At 43.4% G+C, this 21,531-nt stretch overlaps 1 protein-coding gene across 4 annotated transcripts in view; it reads left to right on the top strand.

The window, feature by feature from the left end:
- Window positions 1-21,531, top strand: part of CAMK1D (calcium/calmodulin dependent protein kinase ID) — a 425,032-nt gene that overhangs the window by 154,415 nt on the left and 249,086 nt on the right. For all 4 annotated transcript variants that reach the window (XM_045874421.3, XM_054507361.2, XM_064592067.1 and 1 more), the window contains exon 2: window positions 798-929. In XM_045874421.3, coding sequence (XP_045730377.1) covers window positions 798-929 — 132 coding nt within the window. The remainder of the gene's footprint in view (window positions 1-797; window positions 930-21,531) is intronic.

The following is a 21,531-nucleotide window of genomic DNA, read 5'->3' as shown; positions in this document are numbered from 1 at the left end:
CAGGCCCTGCCTGCTGGCAGATAGAGGAGGTGACGGGATGGGGAACATGGTGGCCACTGAGGCGCTGGCTCTGGGGCTTGCTGACCACAGGGGTCTTCTCTGGAGAAATGAGCTCTCTGACCCCAAATGTCCTGGTTGGATTTTCAGTGTGTTGTTCTGCCTTTGCAGAGTTCAATTCACATTTTCAGGCAGAATAGTCTCCCCCACTCAGGGCATCATGTATGCCTTTGTTTGTATTGAAAAACAACTTGAGTGTCCTGACCAATAAATTAGCCCCATGTCGATACCATGTGTCGCATCAACTCACATTTCAGTTACACCCTTACCTGTCGGTGAGAATTAATTAACGTTTGCAACGGGCTCCGAAATTTTCTTGGAATGAAGGGACCTGTGAGGAATCTAGAAATTCGAGCATTACTTTCTCGTTGACTTGGGGGTGGGGTGCTGGCTACTGAGATGGACACGAGCTTTCTCTGCAGGAACCATTCTGGGAGCATCCCTGTTTGCTCCGAGGCGACTGCCACTGCGTTGTTCTGCAGGGTGGCAGGTGGTGGTGGGAGCGGCTCCAACCCAGGTGGGCATCCCCGTGGCCCTTTGCACGAGGGCATCTTTGCGTGTGTGTACTTGTTTGCATGAAGAAGTCCAGTAGGGAGTAATGCTGGCTAAAAAAGTAACAGTAATGCTGGCCATTGTTGTTATTATTCCTTCAACCTTGGTAACAGGATTGGAGGAGCCACCGGGGAACCCTGTGGAACTCTGAATCTAAGCCGCTTCTTTTTCTCCTTCTTTGTTCACAGCGGGGCATTTTCTGAAGTGGTCTTGGCCGAAGAGAAGGCCAGTGGAAGACTCTTTGCGGTGAAGTGCATCCCTAAGAAGGCGCTGAAGGGCAAGGAGAGCAGCATAGAGAACGAGATAGCTGTTCTGAGAAAGTAAGTGCCCCCGGGGGATGGCCTCTTTCCCCACCACCTTTGGATTGTTGGGTCCCCCATCTGGGGGAAGGAGAGGCCGCCAGGAGCTGGGTGCCCAGAGGTCAACGAGGCCAATCCGAATGCTGGAAGGGACGGGCATTACCAATGACTGATGTTCTTGTGGTGCATTCAGAGCATTTTGCATATATATGTGTGTATATATATATATACCTATCATCTCACACCTTTTGTGGCAGTCTTTGGAGTTACGATCTCCAGTGAACACACTGGTCAGAAAGACTTGGTTTGAACTCACTCTAGCTCGGTGACCTTGGGCTGGTCACTGAACCCTGAGCCTTCTCCATGAACTGGAGTTAAGCATCTCTCCCTCGAAGGGGTCCTCAGGAGTAAGGGAGATGGTGCTTAACAAGTGTTTATAGGGTGCTTTCCACGGCACCTGCTATGTCGTGAGTCGTGAATGCTCAGTAGAGGGTAGCCGGTGTTGCCCTGCTGCTCATACTGTTTCTGTTTTCTCATTGTCATGGCTTTATTTTACAAGCAGGAGATGAAGCTCAGAATAAAGTCACTTATCCAGGGCCTTGTGGCTCCTAGATGGCAGAGCCTGGAGTGCCAACGCCACCAGAGCCATTTACATACTCTTTAATCGGTCTTCTGCTTCCTGCCACATACATGGCTCCTGGCATCCAGCAAGTTCCGCAGAGTGCACCGTTCAAGTGCTTCACCTCTTTGTTGGTTTTAATTTCATTCGCCATGTGTGATAGAACCGAATCAAAATCCCGCTTCCAGCATGATGGCACACACAGAGCCATTCTGATGTGGTTGGATCCCCCCAAAAGATGATGTCTTAATGGTGTGCCATCCAGCCTGCTCCCCATGTTGACATGATCCCCTGTGTCTCACAGGGTTGGGGGAACAAACCCTTATAGGGTACCTGCTTTTGCATGTTTGGAGAGTGTATCTGAGCATTATGCTATGAAATTCTTAAGAGCTTCTATTAATAAAGGATGTTAGAAATATCCTTGAAATTTTTGGGGTTTGGAGTCAGTACACAGCAAGAATCCATGTACAGATAAGCAAAGCAGAGTGGGAACAAGCCTTCTAGGGGCTCAAAACAAAATGTTACATACTCACATTCTTCCTGAATAACCCACCTCTCCCACTTGTCTCTCTGGGACCCGTAGTGCCTGCTGAAGGATGCCGTGTTGCTGTTGGTACAAACCCAGGGCCACCAACGTGGTCAGGATGGTCTGTCCTGTTCTGCGTTGTATGTGATCTGTGTTCCAGAACAAATGGGTCTTGACAGTTTTTCAGCGGAAGGGTTTTTGCTTATTTGTTTGGTGGTTTGGTTGTTTGGTTGGTTTCTAGGTTCTCTGGATTGTCTGTTAGGGACACAAAGAGTTTCAGATTGTCCTGGGGAGGATTGCATGAAATGATCCTATGGAAGAGAACCTGGAAAAACAAATTACTCTAAGTACATTAGCATCAAGCAGGAAAACACCACGTTAATGAAACATTTATTTAAATTGTTCATTTTCCAGTATGAAATCAGCACTTGGGGAAGAGGGTGTTTGCTGGGTCTTGCAGCCACTTTGCAGATATTTGACATTCAGATGGAATTCTGAGTGGGCCCAGAACCTTCCAGAGCTTTGGCCGTGGGCACAGGGGCTGCCCACCGCTGAATTGAGAATGGCACCTTTATTTTTAGGTGACTCCCTCATAGGCTTAGAAGCCACAAAACCAGGGAAGTCAGTTTTTATTCTTATAGTTATTCTGCATCTACGTGGGCAGGGGGCACAGATATAGATTTCAGAAGCCAGTCTTGGTTTATGCCATGGTCATTCTGCTTTAATTAGTGTCTCAACCTGGTGCCTACGTCAATAATCACTTTCAGGGAGAGGACATTGAACTGCAGGTAGGGCAGGAATTTGGAGTAACTCATTTTGGTCATTTCTTATTATCAGCTCTTGAAGTGCCTTGAAGTGTGACCCTTCTTTCAGGAATAAAGAAAAAAGAAATGATTTCTCAAGGGGAATAAGAAGGTGATAAATCTCCTGTGCTGATTTTTTTTTTGGATCTCTGCAAATGATTTACAAGAGGCAGTTCTGCATCATAAGCAGCCGAAAGCAAAGCGTATGAGTGGTAAAGAAAAACAGTTTTGGAACTGTTAGAATGCCATCATCGCAACATTCAAACATTTAACCAATATTTATTAAATTCCTATGTGTCAGGTGGCACTGCTAGGCACCAAGGTTGGAAAGATAAGATGCAATTCTGGCCTTCCAGGAGCTTACAGCTGGGTTATAAATAAGTGTGATAATGTAGATTCCTTGAGAGAAGGTCTGACCAGGGGCTCAAGGTGCAAGCTGCCCAGTTCTTCCTGCGGGGAGGGGTGAGAGCAAAGGTTTTGAGGAGGAGGTGGGTCCAGACAGAGAGTATATTTTGCTGGGGGCAGAAAGACGGGGTTATTCCAACCAGGAGGGAGCTGCCCCAGCAGAGGTCAGGGGATGGGAGACAGGCTGGTGTGCTGGGAAGTGGCTCATTTGACTGGGGCAGATGGTTCAAGGTGAGGCACGGAGACCTGAGGTTGGAGAGGTTGCATTGGGGAGGATCGCATACCCTGCTTTGGACTTTGAACATCATTCCATAGACAGTCAGCCACTGAAGGGTTTTAATGGATGAGCGACACGATCAGGATTGTTTCATTAAGATTATTGTGGCGGAATGCAGGAGGGATTGGAGGGGGAGAGACTTAGTGCAGGGGAACTGTTAGGAGGCTGTCGGAGGAGTCTGGGAAGCAACATGTAGAAACAGGAGCTGTGAGGGCGCCTGGGTGGCTCAGTTGGTTAAGCGACTGCCTTCAGCTCAGGTCATGATCCCAGGGTCCTGGGATCGAGTCCCGCATCGGGCTCTCTGCTCCTTGGGAGCCTGCTTCTCCCTCTGCCTCTCTCTCTCTGTCTCTCATGAATAAATAAATAAAATCTTAAAAAAAAAAAAAAAAAAAAAAGAAACAGGAGCTGTGAGCTGGGATGGGAGAGACAAAGATGACGGTGTGCACAACATGGAATGTCCAGGACTTAGGGATTTGGAAGAAGTGGGGAGAGGGTTGAGAAGAGATAATGTTCTAAGATAACCATCAGGTTTCTGATTGGATAACCGGGGTAGATACCAACTCCTTAACTGAGATCAGGAATGCAAGCACTGGAGGGCAGGTGCTGAGTTCTGATTTAGACACACTGAGTTTGAGGGTCTTGGGAGGGCCAGGTGGGGATGGCCAATTGCCTAGCTAGGTCTGGAACATGGTTGTGATCTGGGCTTGCTGGATGTTAAAACTTTCTGAAACAACAAAGAACAAAAAAACTTTGTGGTACTTTCCATAGCTAAATCATTGTAGATGAGGTCCCAAAGAGACCTGCTTTATTCCATGTTCTGCTATATACCCCAGTCATTTGTGTATTTCTGTGCCATTTTTCATCTAAGCAGGCCCGTCTGAGGATGGCTTGTCCTCCGATGTGCTGAGCTCATTGCAGGGTGAGAGATTTATGTCTTTCATTGAATCGAAGTAATGTAGCTAATTTATCCTTAAGGATGTCTTCGTACTTGCTCTGAAAATAGTTCTAAAATGAATTTTCTACTTGATAAGTAGATAGGAAACCAGGCTCCGAGGAATAACAAGTGACAAGCATCATGGTGGACAGTCACTATGTAACAGAAAGCTGCTGGTCTGACTCTGGCATTCAGGGGGCGGGATTTCTCTGATTCCATGTGAGTTTCCCCAGCAGAATGGCTGGTTTTCGTCCCTCAAATGGAGTCTTTTGTGCCTTATGGAATATCATATCATTAGTGTTGCATCCCCTGATTGCATTATAGAGCTTATAGTTTTTGTGCTGTTATTTACTTAGAGGGCAGGCACTGCCCAAATCTCATTTCAAGGCAACACATAAAGCATTTTCTGGAGAAGCAGAAAGGCAAGTATATAACCAGGGCTGCATTTAAATGAGAGATGAAGAGGGGAGGAGATGGAAAACAAATATATCTAGAGGATCCCTTTCCCTAATAGGGGGTTCCGAGGCTTAGGCGGGTTGCAGAGGCACCATCTAAATGAAGTGTGGCCCCAGAGTTCAACGTGCTGTTCCAATGCATACTTTGTAGGCTGCAGAGATTATCTTGCGGTGGGGAGTGGGAGTGGGCAGGGGGCAGGGATCTGGGTAGGACTGGCTTTTAAATTGGATGTTCTCCATCTGGGTACACTGGGGAGTCTCGGCTGAACGTCTTTGCCATTTTCTCCCTAAATCAGCGGCTTTCCACCCACATTAAAGTCACCGGGGATGCTTTTCAGAACATCAGATGCTCAGGATCCATCCTAGACCAACTGCGTTGGAGGTTATGGTGGGCGCTTCCCCTGCTCCCCACCTAGCGATTCGGACACGCAGCCGACTCAGTGTTGAGAAGAGCTGCATGGGGCCCTTGCCTCCTAGTCTCACTGCCCAGGGGGTGAAAATGCTTTTCTGTGTTCAGCTGTGTGGAGAGATGTGTCCACGCACAAACACGCCAGACAGTGCTTCCTTTAGGTGAGAGGTTTCAGTTAGAGGAGGGAACTCAAATATGGTCCCTTTCAAAGAGCTGGATCTCATCGTAAGTGAGGGAAATTGACTTGAGCCCGCCATCCTGTTAGTGGGGAGCAGGCACCAGCCGCTGGCTGGGTTCAAGGGAAGCAGCTGGTTCTTTGAGGGGGGCCAAAGAAGGAGGGTAGTAACAGCCATTCCTGGACTGAAGAAGCTGGAGTTGGGGTTGGTCAAGTCAGCACGACTCAGCGATAGGTGCACTATCGGAAGGGGATCAAGGCCGCTAAAGGTGGCAGACGCCAAAGCCCAGGATTCCCTGTGGCCAAGTCAGGATGGGTTGCAGGAAGCGTGGTGAGCCTGTGCCTTCTGGAGAGTAAATGGACACTTAGCCAGGCACCTGCAGAACTCCAGAGGCCTGAGCGCTCCTTGCAGTAGCTTGATTCTCTGGTTTTCTTAGACCAAACACATTTCTCTCAGTGCAGACTAACTCGGGGGAAGGCAGCTTGAGCACCCAAAGGCGAGGACAGCTGGTTTTGTATTAAGTAATAGCCTTCAGAGAAAGGTTTCCCCATAGATGAACTCATTGAAATCTGGCTTGCTTCTGTTCCTGCAGCTTTGTTCTCATGGCAGGCTGGCCCTGTTTACGTGCTGAAATCACTGCCAAATGCCAGTTTATTGTGTGTATTAGAGAAACATACGCTTCAGTAGAAATTCATTGATTCGGAGTGAACAAAACCACTTTTCCAGGGGCTGGAAATGGCTAAGCTGGTAAAGCTGATACTCAGAGTTTCTTAGGCACCAAGATAGCTTTTTAAGACTCTATTTGATCTGTTTCGAAGATGATATTCTAACAAAGGGAGACCTTTTCTTTGGAAAAGTAGTTTTGGAATTAAGGACACAGGCAGGAAATATAAAAAGTAATGGCAAAGGCCATGTGATAACCAGCAGAGAAGGAAGTATATCGTTTATGATCCTAGAACCCTTGACTCCTCCCAGAAAACCCTTAGTGCAAGTTCCTTAATGTAGAAAAAACATGTCATTCAATTAAAACAGAGGTGAGGGAGGCGCGGTTCGTGATTTGGTGGGTGTTGTTGTTGTGTGATTGAAGTCACAATTTTGCCAAGCTTGGAGTAGGCACATGTGGGTGCATCTGCTGAATGACCCCATGCCTGCCAGAATCTGGACACAACCCAGCCGGGACCTATTCAAACCAGGCTCTGTGAAAGCATCGAATCCCAAAGAAGAGCTGACTCTCTTCCCTATGGCCCTAGGAGAGACCTGACCTCAATCTTGCCTTGCCACCATTTGGTACTCATTGTTTTATTTCAGCTTAACATTGTGTGTGTGGATAAGAAATCAATATGGTTATTGCCAGCCCAACTGTACAGTCAGAGAAGCTACATTTGTGCTTCCTAGTGGTCTTCACCTGGTACTTTGTCCATAGCAGATAATCTAGGAACATTTTTTTTATTTGATTTGAGATCCAGAATCAATGTATTATTATTGCAATTGCATTATTATTGGGATATGTTATTTTATTATCAATTTCTTGGGCATTGTTTACAGAACTCCATTCTAGAAGAGGAGGCAGCTTTGAGGGGAAGGTGATTTTCCTATGGCAACAGAGCCAACTTAAATCCAGTCTGGCTGCTCTTACCACCTTTTATACTATATATATGACTCCGCAGATATTTCGAGTAGTTGAAGAAACAGTGTGTTTTATCACACTTTTCAAGGTAGTGTCAGTTACTTGCAGGCTTGTTTCCATGCGCGATCTCCCTGCCACCTAATGTGGTGCTGGGGGAGTCAACCTTGTGTGGGCTGGTTGGCTGTTTAAATTCCTCTAATAATATAGCTTGGCAAATGTTTTCCTCCTTCCTCTGTGAACTTACTTAGCTAATGATTTATATGGATATCACTTAAATGATTCCAACAGAAATGTATATGTATTTTGTGACCTAATATTCCTAAAAATTCAGAAGAGCTTGTATTGGAGGATCACACAGCAGGAACAAGTAAGTACAGGAGTGCTGAGATAGAGGATGATGGCAAATGCAGAAAAAGAAATAAATATACACCGACGGTTTGCTGTTACTCTTCTGTTTAACGTTACGTTTTATAAAATTTGTCCTCTGCATGGTTTTGGCATTATTTATATGGGCAGAGAAATGGTTTTAGTGAGGTTTTATTTATGATTGATCATCTAGTTTAAACTATGCATAATTTGGTGAATAAATTTTATTCTACATACCTGAAGTCCAAGGTTATCATTGGAGTGGTTTAAACAGTCACCATCTTAAAGTTGTATGACTGACTGACTTCTCGAAGTCATCTTAAAATTGAGGCCAGAGTCTTAGGTGACTGGTCTAAAATTTTTAGGAAGTATGTAACTAAAGAAACCATTTCTAAAATAGTAGTTGCATGGAATTTGATAAATGGGATTCATTATCCAATTTTTAACCGTTTGTACTTTCTTTTAGAAATATTTTAAAAATAGTGTTGACTATAGTATTCAGACATGTGGTAGGTCTCACTGGGGAATCCAAACACATGCAAGGATATTTCTGAACAAATGCTGTGGTATGTTAGATGTGCTATCCTCATTCTTGCTGAAGGCTGCAGAATTAATGTGCTAAATGCATGCATGTGTACGTGTCTCTGTGCATATATACATGCATGTGTGTGGATATGCATATACATATATGCACATATTCACACATGTACATATGCATCTGTATGCACATTTTAAATACATTTCAGTGTTTTTATATCTTTCTACTGAAGAGCAGAAAATTCTTTTCACCGAATTTAGTAAATATACCCCTCAAGGCTGTTAAAAATCTGCTGTCTAGTTACCTAAGTAAGATAATAAGACATATGAAAAGCTTTTTGAAACTTTGAAATGTTCAGGTGTTAGGGAGGATGAAGTGTTAGGCATTACTACTCTCATTGTACTATGGTAAGAGCTCAGAATATCTCTGTGGAAGAGATGAGGGCGGAAACTTGTATCCACTTCACGAAAGGAGAACCTGAGGTGCAGAGTATATAGTTTGAGCAAATGATGGAGCTGGGGAGGCAGCAGAGAGCTTCTCACTTGTGGGGCTTCCTTCCATGTTTTAGGATACCCAGCCCTCCCTTCTGTTAGGAAACCACCATTGGAACTTTGGATGAAACAACTAGAAACAACTGGTTGGAATCTTCATGCTTGTAAGAAAGAAATATCGATAGATTTCAATAGATGATAGATGTCAATAGATTAATTGAAATAGATGTGAATTAATTCAATTAAGAGACTGAGAACTCTAAAATCAGAATCCAACTTTTGTCTCAACCTAGTCCACTAAAGTCTAGAGCAATTTATACTTATCCTTTGAGATTTTATTTTTTATTTTTTATTTTTTTTATCCTTTGAGATTTAAATACAGATATTCTCAGGGCGCCTGGGTGGCTCAGTCGGTTAAATGACTGACTTTTGATTTCAGCTCAGGTCATGAGAATGAGGTCAAGTGCTGACTCAGGCTCTGTGCTCAGTGGGGAGTCCGCCTGAGATTCTCTCTCTCCCTCTCCCCCTGCCTGCACTTTCTCTCTTTCTTTCTCTCTCTCTAAAATAAGTGAATAAATAAAATTTTTAAATACAGATATTCTCAGTTTGTCATAATTTATAAACTAGCTGGGACTTCCACAAGCACCATTTTATGTAATCCTATGAAGTAGATATTATTATCCACATCTTATAGATGAGGAGTGGGGAGTTTATGAGAAACTTCCAGAGGCCACATAAGTAGTAACAGGTAGAGCAGGAAGTCAGACCAACATCTGTCGGTCTTTCCCATTATGATTTGATCCATCTGGTGTCTCCATGTTGTCTTTTTAAGACAGGGCCATGTATTCTTTTTTTTTTTTTAAGATTTTATTTATTTATTTGAGAGAAAGTGGGGGGGGGGGAGAGTGTGCATGAGCAAGGGGAGGGGCAGAGGGAGAAGGAGAGAGAGAATCTCAAGTAGACTCCCCGCCAAGCTCAGAGCTCAACATGGGGCTCAATCTCATGACCCGAGATCATGACCTGAGCCGAAATTAAGAGTCAGACGCTCAACTGACTGAGCCACCGAGGAGCCCCAAGACAAGGCCACGTATTCTTGATGTAGGCGACACCCACTGCTTGTAGGGGGTGCTCATTAATGGTGAAAGAATAAATCTCTAGTTGTCTATTTTATAACGTCATCAGAGAAGCGGTGTAAAATATTGGTGAGGGCCTGAGAGCAAGCCTACCTAAGTTTTCACCCAACTACATCACTTAGGAGCTCTGTGGCCTTGGGCAGATTATATCAGCTCTGTGCTTCCATTGTCGGGAAAACGGGGATGATACTAGTCCTTGCCTCCCATAGTCGTTGTAGAGATTAAAGAATCAACACTCGTAAGGTGCTTTGAGCAGTGCCTGGCACATGGCATGGGATCTGCAAATGCTTGCTGTTTATACTATTATTACATGGACGGGGGACATCTTGCCAGACAGTGGGAATAGCGGGACTAGGACAGTGGGGGAAGATGCCTTTCCAGAAGTTACATCACACATGTTTTGTGTCCTTGTAAGGTGCCCTGTTGGAGCCCAAGGAAGCGCTTCTGGCTGAGGAAACAGCGTCAGCAGTGTGAGGTGGCTGGGTACCCGGTGTAGTTGCAGAGTTGCTGAGACTGTGTCAGCTTTGCTGTTTGTCTTGCTGGAAACAAGCATGAAAACTGATGCTCTCCTTTTCTCTCTTCTGGTCTCCTTCCACAAACATTCGTCAAGGGCATTAGAACTGGAAAAGCAGCCTAGAGAGATCTTGGTCCAATTCTCTTGACCTCCAGGTGAGGAGACAGGCCCAGCAAGGGTAAGTGACTGGCCCAAGGTCACAGAGCCAGCTTGAGCAGGTGTGCGTCTAGAATGGTGGTTTCTGGCTTCCTAATTCAGAACCCTTTCCACAGAACCACACTGGCTCCCTTGGAGAGCATCCCTTAGGAGAATGAAAGAAATAACTCTTCCTTGTCTTTAAAAGCCCCTTGATATGTTTGCCACGGACTGAGGACTCTGTCCCACCAGTCCCCTGGTGATTTCAATTAGATGTGCTGTTCTTTCTGCTTCCCCCTCCGTGGTGGTGCAGGGGTGCTGTGGGCAGCTATGATTGCGCTTGTGTTCTGACCCCATGCTGCCTCTGGTTCTCTGGAATTCACTAGAAAGGGGCTCAGGAACCAGCCTCAGAGCCTGTGTTAGAGATGATGTTGGTCCTTTGGGCCAGTTTTTTGTCAAGAGAATGAAGATAGTACTTCTCAGAAGTGCAGTAGGAGGAGGCCAGCTGCAGACTGGGGAGTAATTTGGGCAATATGGACAGTGTTACCATGGGGTACTTGTAATCCGGGAAACCTTCACTGTCCCCATCCCGCCTCAGGCCAGGAAGGCATGCGAAACACCTGAGCCCACCTCCTATTCCTTCTTTGCTCTGTTTGATCCTTTGCACTCTCTGTACCTTTCCAGGATGTTCTAGAAACAAAGGGAGAGCTGCCTTCTCCCAGGCTGTCCTGGACGTCAGAGCAGGTGTGAGGGCCATTGGGTCATCTGGGGTGGCCCAGGGTAGGTGAAGCAGGGCCGGGGAAGCCACTGGGCAGAGTCTGAATTAAAAGGTACTGTTTGTGGGGTAAGTCCACCTGCTCAAGAAACCACAGAATTTTCATTAATGGCAAATTTTTATACATCAGTATGTAACATTTTCTATGTCTAAAGGTAAACTTACAGAAAGAAGTTTTCACTCAAGCATGAGGTATTCTTTCTAGCAAGACTCCTAGCTGGAGAGCAAAGGGATGAGGCAGCTATTTCTTGAAAATGAAGGCTTCCCTGGGTTGGGTTCATGTGGTTGGTGTGAACCATATCTCCCCAATTCCAAACCCAGTTCTCTCTCTGGGAATGCCTGATGTGTTGTTGTTGTACTTGTGTTTGTTGTTTGTTTAATCCTGGTAGGGTGCCTCCAGGACAAAGCCACTGATCGCAACTGGAGACTCCCACACCTGCTTCTACTCAGGTTTTCTTGAAAGATGTCAATATGGTGGTTGAAATTTTGGTGGATTTGTTCTTGGGCCCCGAGTTCATTCATTTGTTCGTTCTTTCCTTCCTCGTTTGCCTTTTCTTTCTTTCTTTCTTTTTTTTTTTTGAGTGCTTCATTTTTTAATACCTCATAGAAGTTTAGTAGGAATAGATAAGCTGATCTGACCCACCAAGAGTATCCATGAATAAGTTGCTGATTGTCATTTATACCACAGTAAAGCTGAAAAAAAAAATAAGTTGCTTATCGATATAATTTCCTAGAGAAATATGGCAAATAGTTTTTACTTTCCAAAACATAGTCATTTAATGAAGTGACACAGTATTTTATTATGCAGACTTGGATGCGTTAGCTCATTTAGGCACTTCAGGGACAGTCATTATGAAGTTATTATGAAGTCCACTATTATTAATATTCAGTCAATATAAGTTTTCCAAGAAGATAATATTCCTGTTTAAAAAACCATTTAGCATGAGTGTTTTTTCCTTTATAAATACAATAATGTCAAACAATATAGCACAAGCTTCCGAATGGAAATTTTGTTTTGAAGAAATTACATAAGCAAGAAATATGCCTGATATTTCCACATTATTGTTGCCGAGTCAGGTGACCAGATGGCAGTGAGACTTTGCAGAGCACATACTTCAGACTTGTGTATTCTCTGTACTCAAGAGTTCACCTAGTGTATACAATTTCATCTCCATTTGCAGTACCGACCTGCATTCACTTATGTGCATAAACCATAATTTTGTGAATGAACTAACCCATAATATCAGTATATCATTTAGAATGTTTTTCATTGCATCTCTTTCTGGATGGCGTTCTACACTATATTTATCATATAAAATCTTGTTATTTGCAATTTGGTTTACCATGATACAGATCCAGTTGAAATTTTTCTCTTCTGCTAAAAAAGAAACCTACCTAGAAAAATGAATATTTGTAAGATCTTGAACCCCGTATCCTAAATGTTGGTAATTACCTTTTCACCTAAAGAGATATGGCGGTGACCCTGGGCAGCTGTAGGTTCAAGAGTCTACAAGTACTTGAAATAACTCTGCTCCCTTTAACAATTTTTTATGGCTCAGACTTTTAAATAATTTAGATGTGTCTTCTAATTACTCTGAATTGGAGGGCTCTCAGATCTACGTAAGAAGGCCGCATCACGCTTCCAAGATTGCAGATACTTGCCTAGCCTTAATTCTTTGTCTCCCTCCCTTCGTTTACTTCTTTTTTTTTTTATTCTTATGTTAATCCCCATACATTACATCATTAGTTTTAGATGAAGTGTTCCATGATTCATTGTTTATGCACAACACCCAGTGCTCCATGCAGAATGTGCCCTCCTCAATACCCACCACCAGGCTAACCCATCCTCCCACCCCCCTCCCCTCTAGAACCCTGTTTGTTTTTCAGAGTCCATCGTCTCTCATGGTTCGTCTACCCCTCCGATTTCCCCCGCTTCATTCTTCCCCTCCCGCTACCTTCTTCTTCTTTTTTTTTTCTTCACATATATTGCATTATTTGTTTCAGAGTTACAGATCTGAGATTCAACAGTCTTGCACAATTCACAGAGCTTACCAGAGCACATACCCTCCCCAGTGTCTATCCCCCAGTCACCCCATCCCTCCCACCCCACCCCCCACTCCAACAACCCTCAGTTTGATTCCTGCGATTAAGAATTCCTCATATCAGTGAGATCATATGATACATGTCTTTCTCTTTTTGACTTATTTCACTCAACATAATACCCTCCAGTTCCATCCACGTCGTTGCAAATGGCAAGATCTCATTCCTTTTGATGGCTGCATAATATTCCATTCTATATATATACCACATCTTCTTTATCCATTCATCTGTCGATGGACATCTTGGCTCTTTCCATAGTTTGGCTATTGTGGACATTGCTGCTATAAACATCAGGGTGCACGTACCCCTTCGGATCCCTACTTTTGTATCTTTGCGGTAAATACCCAGTAGTGCAATTGCTGGATCATATGGTAGCTCTATTTTCAACTTTGTGAGGAACCTCCATACAGTTTTCCAGAGTGACTGCTGCCAGCTTGCATTCCCACCAACAGTGTAGGAGGGTTCCCCTTTCTCCGCATCCCCGCCAACATCTGTCGTTTCCTGACTTGTTAATTTTAGCCATTCTGACTGGTGTGAGGTGGTATCTCATTGAGGTTTTGATTTGGATTTCCCTGATGCTGAGCGATATTGAGCACTTTTTCATGTGTCTGTTGGCCATTTGGATGTCTTCTTTGGAAAAATGTCTGTTCATGTCTTCTGCCCATTTCTTGATTGGATTCTTTGTTCTTTGGGTGTTGAGTTTGATAAGTTCTTTATAGATTTTGGATACTAGCCCTTTATCTGATATGTCATTTGCAAATATCTTCTCCCATTCTGTTGGTTGTCTTTTGGTTTTGTTGACTGTTTCCTTTGCTGTGCAAAAGCTTTTTATCTTGATGAAGTCCCAATAGTTCATTTTTGCCCTTGCTTCCCTTGCCTTTGGCGATGTTTCTAGGAAGAAGTTGCTTCGGCTGAGGTCAAAGAGGTTGCTGCCTGTGTTCTCCTTTAGGATTTTGATGGAATCCTGTCTCACATTGAGGTCTTTCAACCATTTGGAGTCTATTTTTGTGTGTGGTGTAAGGAAAGGGTCCAGTTTCATTCTTCTGCATGTGGCTATCCAATTTTCCCAACACCATTTGTTGAAGAGACTGTCTTTGTTCCATTGGACATTCTTTCCTGCTTTGTCAAAGATGAGTTGACCATAGAGTTGAGGGTCCATTTCTGGGCTCTCTATTCTGTTCCATTGATCTATGTGTCTGTTTTTGTGCCAGTACCATGCCGTCTTGATGATGACAGCTTTGTAATAGAGCTTGAAGTCCGGAATTGTGATGCCGCCGGCTTTGCTTTTCTTTTTCAACATTCCTTTGGCTATTCGCGGTCTTTTCTGGTTCCATACAAATTTTAGGATTATTTGTTCCATTTCTTTGAAAAAAGTGGATGGTATTTTGATGGGGATTGCATTGAATGTGTAGATTGCTCTAGGTAGCATTGACATCTTCACAATACTTGTTCTTCCAATCCATGAGCATGGAACGTTTTTCCATTTCTTTGTGTCTTCCTCAATTTCTTTCATGAGTATTTTATAGTTTTCTGAGTATAGATCCTTTGTCTCTTTGGTTAGATTTATTCCTAGGTATCTTATGGTTTTGGGTGCAATTGTAAATGGGATCGACTCCTTAATTTCTCTTTCTTCTGTCTTGTTGGTGGTGTATAGGAATGCCACTGACTTCTGTGCATTGATTTTATATCCTGCCACTTTACTGAATTCCTGTATGAGTTCTAGCAGTTTTGGGGTGGAGTCTTTTGGGTTTTCCACATAAAGTATCATATCATCTGCAAAGAGTGAGAGTTTGACTTCTTCTTTGCCAATTTGGATGCCTTTGATTTCTTTTTGTTGTCTGATTGCTGTGGCTAGGACTTCCAATACTATGTTGAATAGCAGTGGTGATAGTGGACATCCCTGCCGCGTTCCTGACCTTAGGGGGAAAGCTCTCAGTTTTTCCCCATTGAGAATAATATTTGCTGTAGGTTTTTCATAGATGGCTTTTATGATATTGAGGTATGTACCCTCTATGCCTATACTCTGAAGAGTTTTGATCAAGAAAGGATGCTGTACTTTGTCAAAAGCTTTTTCTGCATCTATTGAGAGGATCATATGATTCTTGTTCTTTCTTTTGTTAATGTATTGTATCACATTGATTGATTTGCGGATGTTGAACCAACCTTGCAGCCCAGGGATAAATCCCACTTGGTCATGGTGAATAATCCTTTTAATATACTGTTGGATCCTATTGGCTAGTATTTTGGTGAGAATTTTTGCATCCATGTTCATCAGGGATATTGGTCTGTAATTCTCCTTTTTGATGGGGTCTTTGTCTGGTTTTGGGATCAAGGTAATGCTGGCCTCATAAAATGAGTTTGGAAGTTTTCCTTCCGTTTCTATTTTTTGGAACAGTTTCAGAAGAAAAGGTATTAATTCTTCTTGAAATGTTTGGTAGAATTCCCCTGGGAAGCCATCTGGCCCTGGGCTTTTGTTTTTTGGGAGATTTTTGATGACTGCTTCAATTTCCTTAGTGGTTATAGGTCTGTTCAGGTTTTCTATTTCATCCTGGTTCAGTTTTGGTAGTTGATACATCTCTAGGAATGCATCCATCTCTTCCAGCTTATCTAATTTGCTGGCATAGAGTTGCTCATAATATGTTCTTATAATTGTTTGTATTTCTTTGGTGTTGGTTGTGATCTCTCCTCTTTCATTCATGATTTTGTTGATTTGGGTCATTTCTCTTCTCTTTTTGATAAGTCTGGCCAGGGGTTTATCAATCTTGTTAATTCTTTCAAAGAACCAGCTCCTAGTTTCGTTGATCTGTTCTACTGTTCTTTTAGTTTCTATTTCATTGATTTCTGCTCTGATCTTTATGATTTCTCTTCTCCTGCTGGGTTTAGGCTTTATTTGCTGTTCTTTCTCCAGCTCCTTTAGGTGTAGGGTTAGGTTGTGTACTTGAGACCTTTCTTGTTTCTTGAGAAAGGCTTGTATTGCTATATACTTTCCTCTTAGGACTGCCTTTGCTGCATCCCAAAGATTTTGAACAGTTGTGTTTTCATTTTCATTGGTTTCCATGTATTTTTTTAATTCTTCTTTAATTTCCTGGTTGACCCATTCATTCTTCAGTAGGATGCTCCTTAGCCTCCATGTATTTGAGTTCTTTCCGACTTTCCTCTTGTGATTGAGTTCTAGTTTCAAAGCATTGTGGTCTGAAAATAGGCAGGGAATGATCCCAATCTTTTGGTACCGGTTGAGACCTGATTTATGACCTAGGATGTGATCTATTCTGGAGAATGTTCCATGGGCACTAGAGAAGAATGTGTATTCCGTTGCTTTGGGGTGGAATGTTCTGAATATGTCTGTGAAGTCCATTTGGTCCAGTGTGTCATTTAAAGTCTTCATTTCCTTGTTGATCTTTTGCTTAGACGATCTGTCCATTTCAGTGAGGGGGATGTTAAAGTCCCCCACTATTATTGTATTGTTTTCGATGTGTTTCTTTGCTTTTGTTATTAATTGCCTTATATAATTGGCTGCTCCCATGTTAGGGGCATAGATATTTACAATTGTTAGATCTTCTTGTTGGATGGATCCTTTAAGTATGATACAGTGTCCTTCCTCATCTCTTATTACAGTCTTTGGTTTAAAATCTAATTTGTCTGATATAAGGATTGCCACCCCAGCTTTCTTTTGGTGTCCATTAGCATGGTAAATGGTTTTCCACCCCCTCACTTTCAATCTGGGGGTGTCTTTGGTTCTAAAATGAGTCTCTTGCAGACAGCATATCGATGGATCTTGTTTTTTAATCCAGTCTGTTAGCCTGTGTCTTTTGATTGGGGCGTTTAGCCCATTTACATTCAGGGTAACTATTGAAAGATAGGAATTTAGTGCCATTGTATTGCCTGTAAGGTGACTGTTACCATATATTGTCTGTGTTCCTTTCTGGTCTATGTTGCTTTTAGGGTCTCTCTTTGCTTAGAGGACCCCTTTCAAGATTTCCTGTAGGGCTGGTTTTGTGTTTGCAAATTCCTTTAGTTTTTGTTTGTCCTGGAAGCTTTTTATCTCTCCTTCAATTTTCAATGACAGCCTAGCTGGATAGAGTATTCTTGGCTGCATATTTTTCTCATTTAGTGCTCTGAATATATCCTGCCAGTCCTTTCTGGCCTGCCAGGTCTCTGTGGATAGGTCTGTTGCCAATCTAATGTTTCTACCCTTGTAGGTTACATATCTCTTCTCCTGAGCTGCTTTCAGGATTTTCTCTTTGTCTATGAGACTCGTAAATTTTACTATTAGATGTCGGGGTGTTGACCTATTTTTATTGATTTTGAGAGGGGTTCTCTGTGCTTCCTGGATTTTGATGCCTGTTTCTTTCCCCAAATTAGGGAAGTTCTCTGCTATAATTTGCTCCATTATACCTTCTGCCCCTCTCTCTCTTTCTTCTTCTTCTGGGATCCCAATTATTCTAATGTTGTTTCGTCTTATGGTATCGCTTATCTCTCGAATTCTGCCCTCGTGATCCAGTAGTTGTTTATCTCTCTTTTTATCAGCTTCTTTATTTTCCATCATTTCATCTTCTATATTACTGATTCTCTGTTCTGCCTCATTTATTCTAGCACTTAGCGCCCCCATTTTTGATTGCACCTCATTAATAGCCTTTTTGATTTCTACTTGGTTGGATTTTAGCTCTTTTACTTCTCCAGAAAGGGTTTCTCTAATAACTTCCATATTTTTTTCAAGCCCAGCTAGTATCTTTAAAGTGATGATTCTGAACTCTAGATCTGACATCGTACTAATGTCCGTATTGAGTAGGTCCCTGGCAGTCGGTACTACCTCTTGTTCTTTTTGTTGAGGTGATTTTTTCCGTCTTGTCATTTTGTGCAGAGGAGAATAGATTAATGAGAGAACAAAATGTTAGCAGAGTAACCACGTCCCCAGAAAATATACTCTAAACAAATCAGAAAAGCCCTGAAGCAGTGGGATAAGAAAGGGAAAGAGAGAAAAAAGAAAAAGAAAAAAAAAAAGATAAAGATAAAAACAAAAACAAACAAAACAAAACAACAACAACAAAAGGAAAACCAGAATGTGATCAAATATGATCTATATGGTATATAGATCAGTGCCACACACTAGATTTGGGGTGTATTTTGGTCTTTTAGAAGAAAGTGCCTCCCAAAATTTTAAAGAAAGAAAAACTTAAATGTACAAAAATAAGGGTTGATATGATGAAGGGATGGAATATGACTGTAAAAATGGACATTATAAAAAATGTTATAAAAGGAATTGATAAGAAGTTGTTTGAAAAAAGAAAGAAGAGGATTTAAAAAAAGAAAAAGAGAAAAAAAAAAGGGAGAGGATGTGATCACGCAAGGGAATAGAAAGCACCATATACTAGAGATTTAGGGTATATTTTAATCTGTTAGAAGAAACTGTCTCAAAATTTTAAAGAGAGAACAACTTATATATATAAGCCAAAAATATGGGTAACTACTATGAAGGGATAGAATATGACTCTAAAAATGAAAAATAAAAATGTTTTTTTTTTTTAAAAAAAGGGATTCGGGGCGCCTGGGTGGCTCAGTTGGTTAAGCGACTGCCTTCGGCTCAGGTCATGATCCTGGAGTCCCGGGATCGAGTCCCGCATCGGGCTCCCTGCTCAGCGGGGGGTCTGCTTCTCCCTCTGCCCTCTGCCCTCTGCCCTCTGCCCTCTCGTGCTCTCTGTCTCTCATTCTCTCTCTCTCAAATAAATAAATAAAATCTTAAAAAAAAAATAAAAAAACAAAAAAAGGGATTGATAAGATGTTGTTTGAAAAAGGGAAAAAGAAAAATTCAAAAAGAAATAAAAAGACAAAAAGACAGTTAAAAAAAAATTAACTTTAAAAGACTAAAGAATCATGGTAAAAAAGCTGTGAATTCTATGTGCAGTAGTCCCCTAGCGCTGGAGTTCTGCCGTTCTCATTGATGGGTAAACTTGGTCTTGGCCGGCTGTTCTCGCTGGTCTTCTGGGGAGGGGCCTGTTGCCGTAGTTTCCAAATGTCTCTGCCGGAGGCGGAATTGCCCCGCCCTTGCCCCCTCCCGGCTAAGTAATCTGCTCGGGTTTGCTCTCCGGGCTTTTGTTCCCTGCGAGCTTTCCGTACAGCTTTGGAGGCGGAGAGTGAAAATGGCGGCCTCCCCATCTCCGCCCTGGAGGAGCCGAGAACTTGGGGCCCCGCTCCTCAGTGAGCCCCCAGAGAAAAGCCGTCAGTCACTCCCGTCTCCCCGGTCTCTGGCCGCACTCTGTGCTCACCCGGCCTGTGACCGCGCGTTTCTATCTCCGGCAACCGACCCCGGGTGGAGTCTCCAAACCCAGCAGATCCCTGCAGTGCGCTCCCGCGCGGCTCCTCCCGGGGGAGGAAGGTGAGTCTCCCCGGATCTGCCACTTGTTGGGTCCCTGCTGGAGGAGCAGGGGCCCGACTGTGCCACGGATCACGGTTTATGGCAACCCCGAGCTGAGAGCCCGCGCCTGGGCTCCGCCTCTGCAGCCGGCTTCCCCGCTCCGATACCTGGGAGCTCTGCCACACTCAGGCACCCCCGGTCTTTCTGTGACCCCGAGGGTCCTGAGGCCACACTGTCCCGGAGGGTTCCACCCCCCGCTTAGCCACCGGGGTGACGTCCCTCAGCAGAGCAGACTTTTAAAAGTTCCGATTTTGTGCTCTGCGGCTCTATCACTTGCCAGAAGTGGCTGAAGGAGGCCCCTCCCCCGCCGTCTATCCTCCTGAATATCGCCTGGGATTCACTTCTCCACACGTCCTACCTTCCAGAAAGTGGTGGCTTTTCTGTTCAGAGAGTTGTTGCTATTCTTTTCTTCGATCTCCTGTTGAGTTTGTAGGTGTTCAGAATGGTTTGATCCCTATCCAGCTGAATTCCTGAGAGGAGACAAAATCCAGGTCTCCTACGCCTCCGCCATCTTGCTCCGCCCCCCCGTTTACTTCTTTAAGATAGAGAGAAAAGGGATGGTTTGCTCTGTGGTCTGGCCTATTTTCACATCCCCTCTTCTGCCGGAATGTACTTCCTCCCTAGCGCTGGGCTGGTCTGGCCTCAGGTCGGGTCTGGTCCTCTGGCGCTTTGCTACCCCAAGTGTGTGGTCTGCTAACCACCATCTGCACCTGGGAACTTGTTCAAAATGCAGACTCCCAGGTCCCGTCCCGGTGCCTCTGAATCAGAATGTGCGGTGGAACCAGAAGCCCAGGTGATTGGTTTGCACATTTGTCTTTGAGACGCTCTGATCTAGGACACTTCCCTGCAGAAAGCAGATTTAGCTGCCCCTTCTGTGAGATCCAGTAGCATCTGGAATTTTTCTCTCTTGCACCACTCACCACAATGTAGAGGAATTAACCATTTCCTTGTCTCTTTCCCACTGCGTTGAAAGCTCCTTGAGGACAGGGGTGTTATCTGAGATCCAAATGTATTTCTAGTACATGGCAAAGCTCCTGAGACATCCTAGGTGCTTTGTATATTTTGTTGCATTGAATGATAGCAATTTCACATAAGGGAAGATTGAGGAACATGATGATGTATTCCCTTTCCTCTAAAAAAAATTTCAGAATGCTTTATTTCTTTGAGTGAATAGAATCTTCGGGCACTTTGAAAGCATAACTACGTTTATCTTAACAAAATGTTTGAGAGTGACAAATTTGTATTCTTTTCGAAGATGGAAATTGACACTAAAAAACAACAAAAAATTGTTTCAATGTAGTACATTGAATCCCCCTCAGAATTGGCATAGAATTTACACTTTTGTTGTCAGTTCTTCTCAGAGGGGATGCATGATACTCTCTTTTAAAATGTAGTCAGAGGGAAATGTGTGAATGGCCCACCAATGACATACCCGTCCTGTTGAAAACAAGTCTGGTTGAGTTTTGCCTCTCATGTTTACAGCTTGCCCAGTATTTTAAATATGAAAAAACTGTATTAATGACTCCAAAGTTCCAGCCAGAAAACTACCTTCTGGAAAGAAATTGGCGTTAATGCGAGCTGAATTCCTAGATTTCATTTCTTGAACCTTATTGATCACTTGGACACACACTTTCACATACAAATAAAATGCAGTCCACATCTCAAGACGCTGATGTGTTGAGACAGGCAGCTTTCCTGGAACACCCAACAAGTGTGCATAAGGTGGCCAGAGCACACTGCAGGATGGGCACAGACACTTGGCAGACAGGTTCAGAAGAGACACTGATCATAGCCACCCAGTGAGTCAGAAGAAGGTGACATTGGAGGAACCTGGAAGGAGGGTAGGCTTTTCTGGAATAGAGGCAGGGGGAAGGGAGGTCTCAGTGGATGGGGCAGCTGGAACACTTCTAGACAGAGAGATATAATAT

Source organism: Mirounga angustirostris, unplaced genomic scaffold (genome assembly GCF_029215605.1).
Source record: "Mirounga angustirostris isolate CCGP_5_RB_7025 unplaced genomic scaffold, mMirAng1.0.hap1 SCAF_5, whole genome shotgun sequence".
Taxonomy (NCBI): Eukaryota; Metazoa; Chordata; class Mammalia; order Carnivora; family Phocidae; genus Mirounga; species Mirounga angustirostris.
This window is presented reverse-complemented; position numbering and strand designations above follow the sequence as displayed.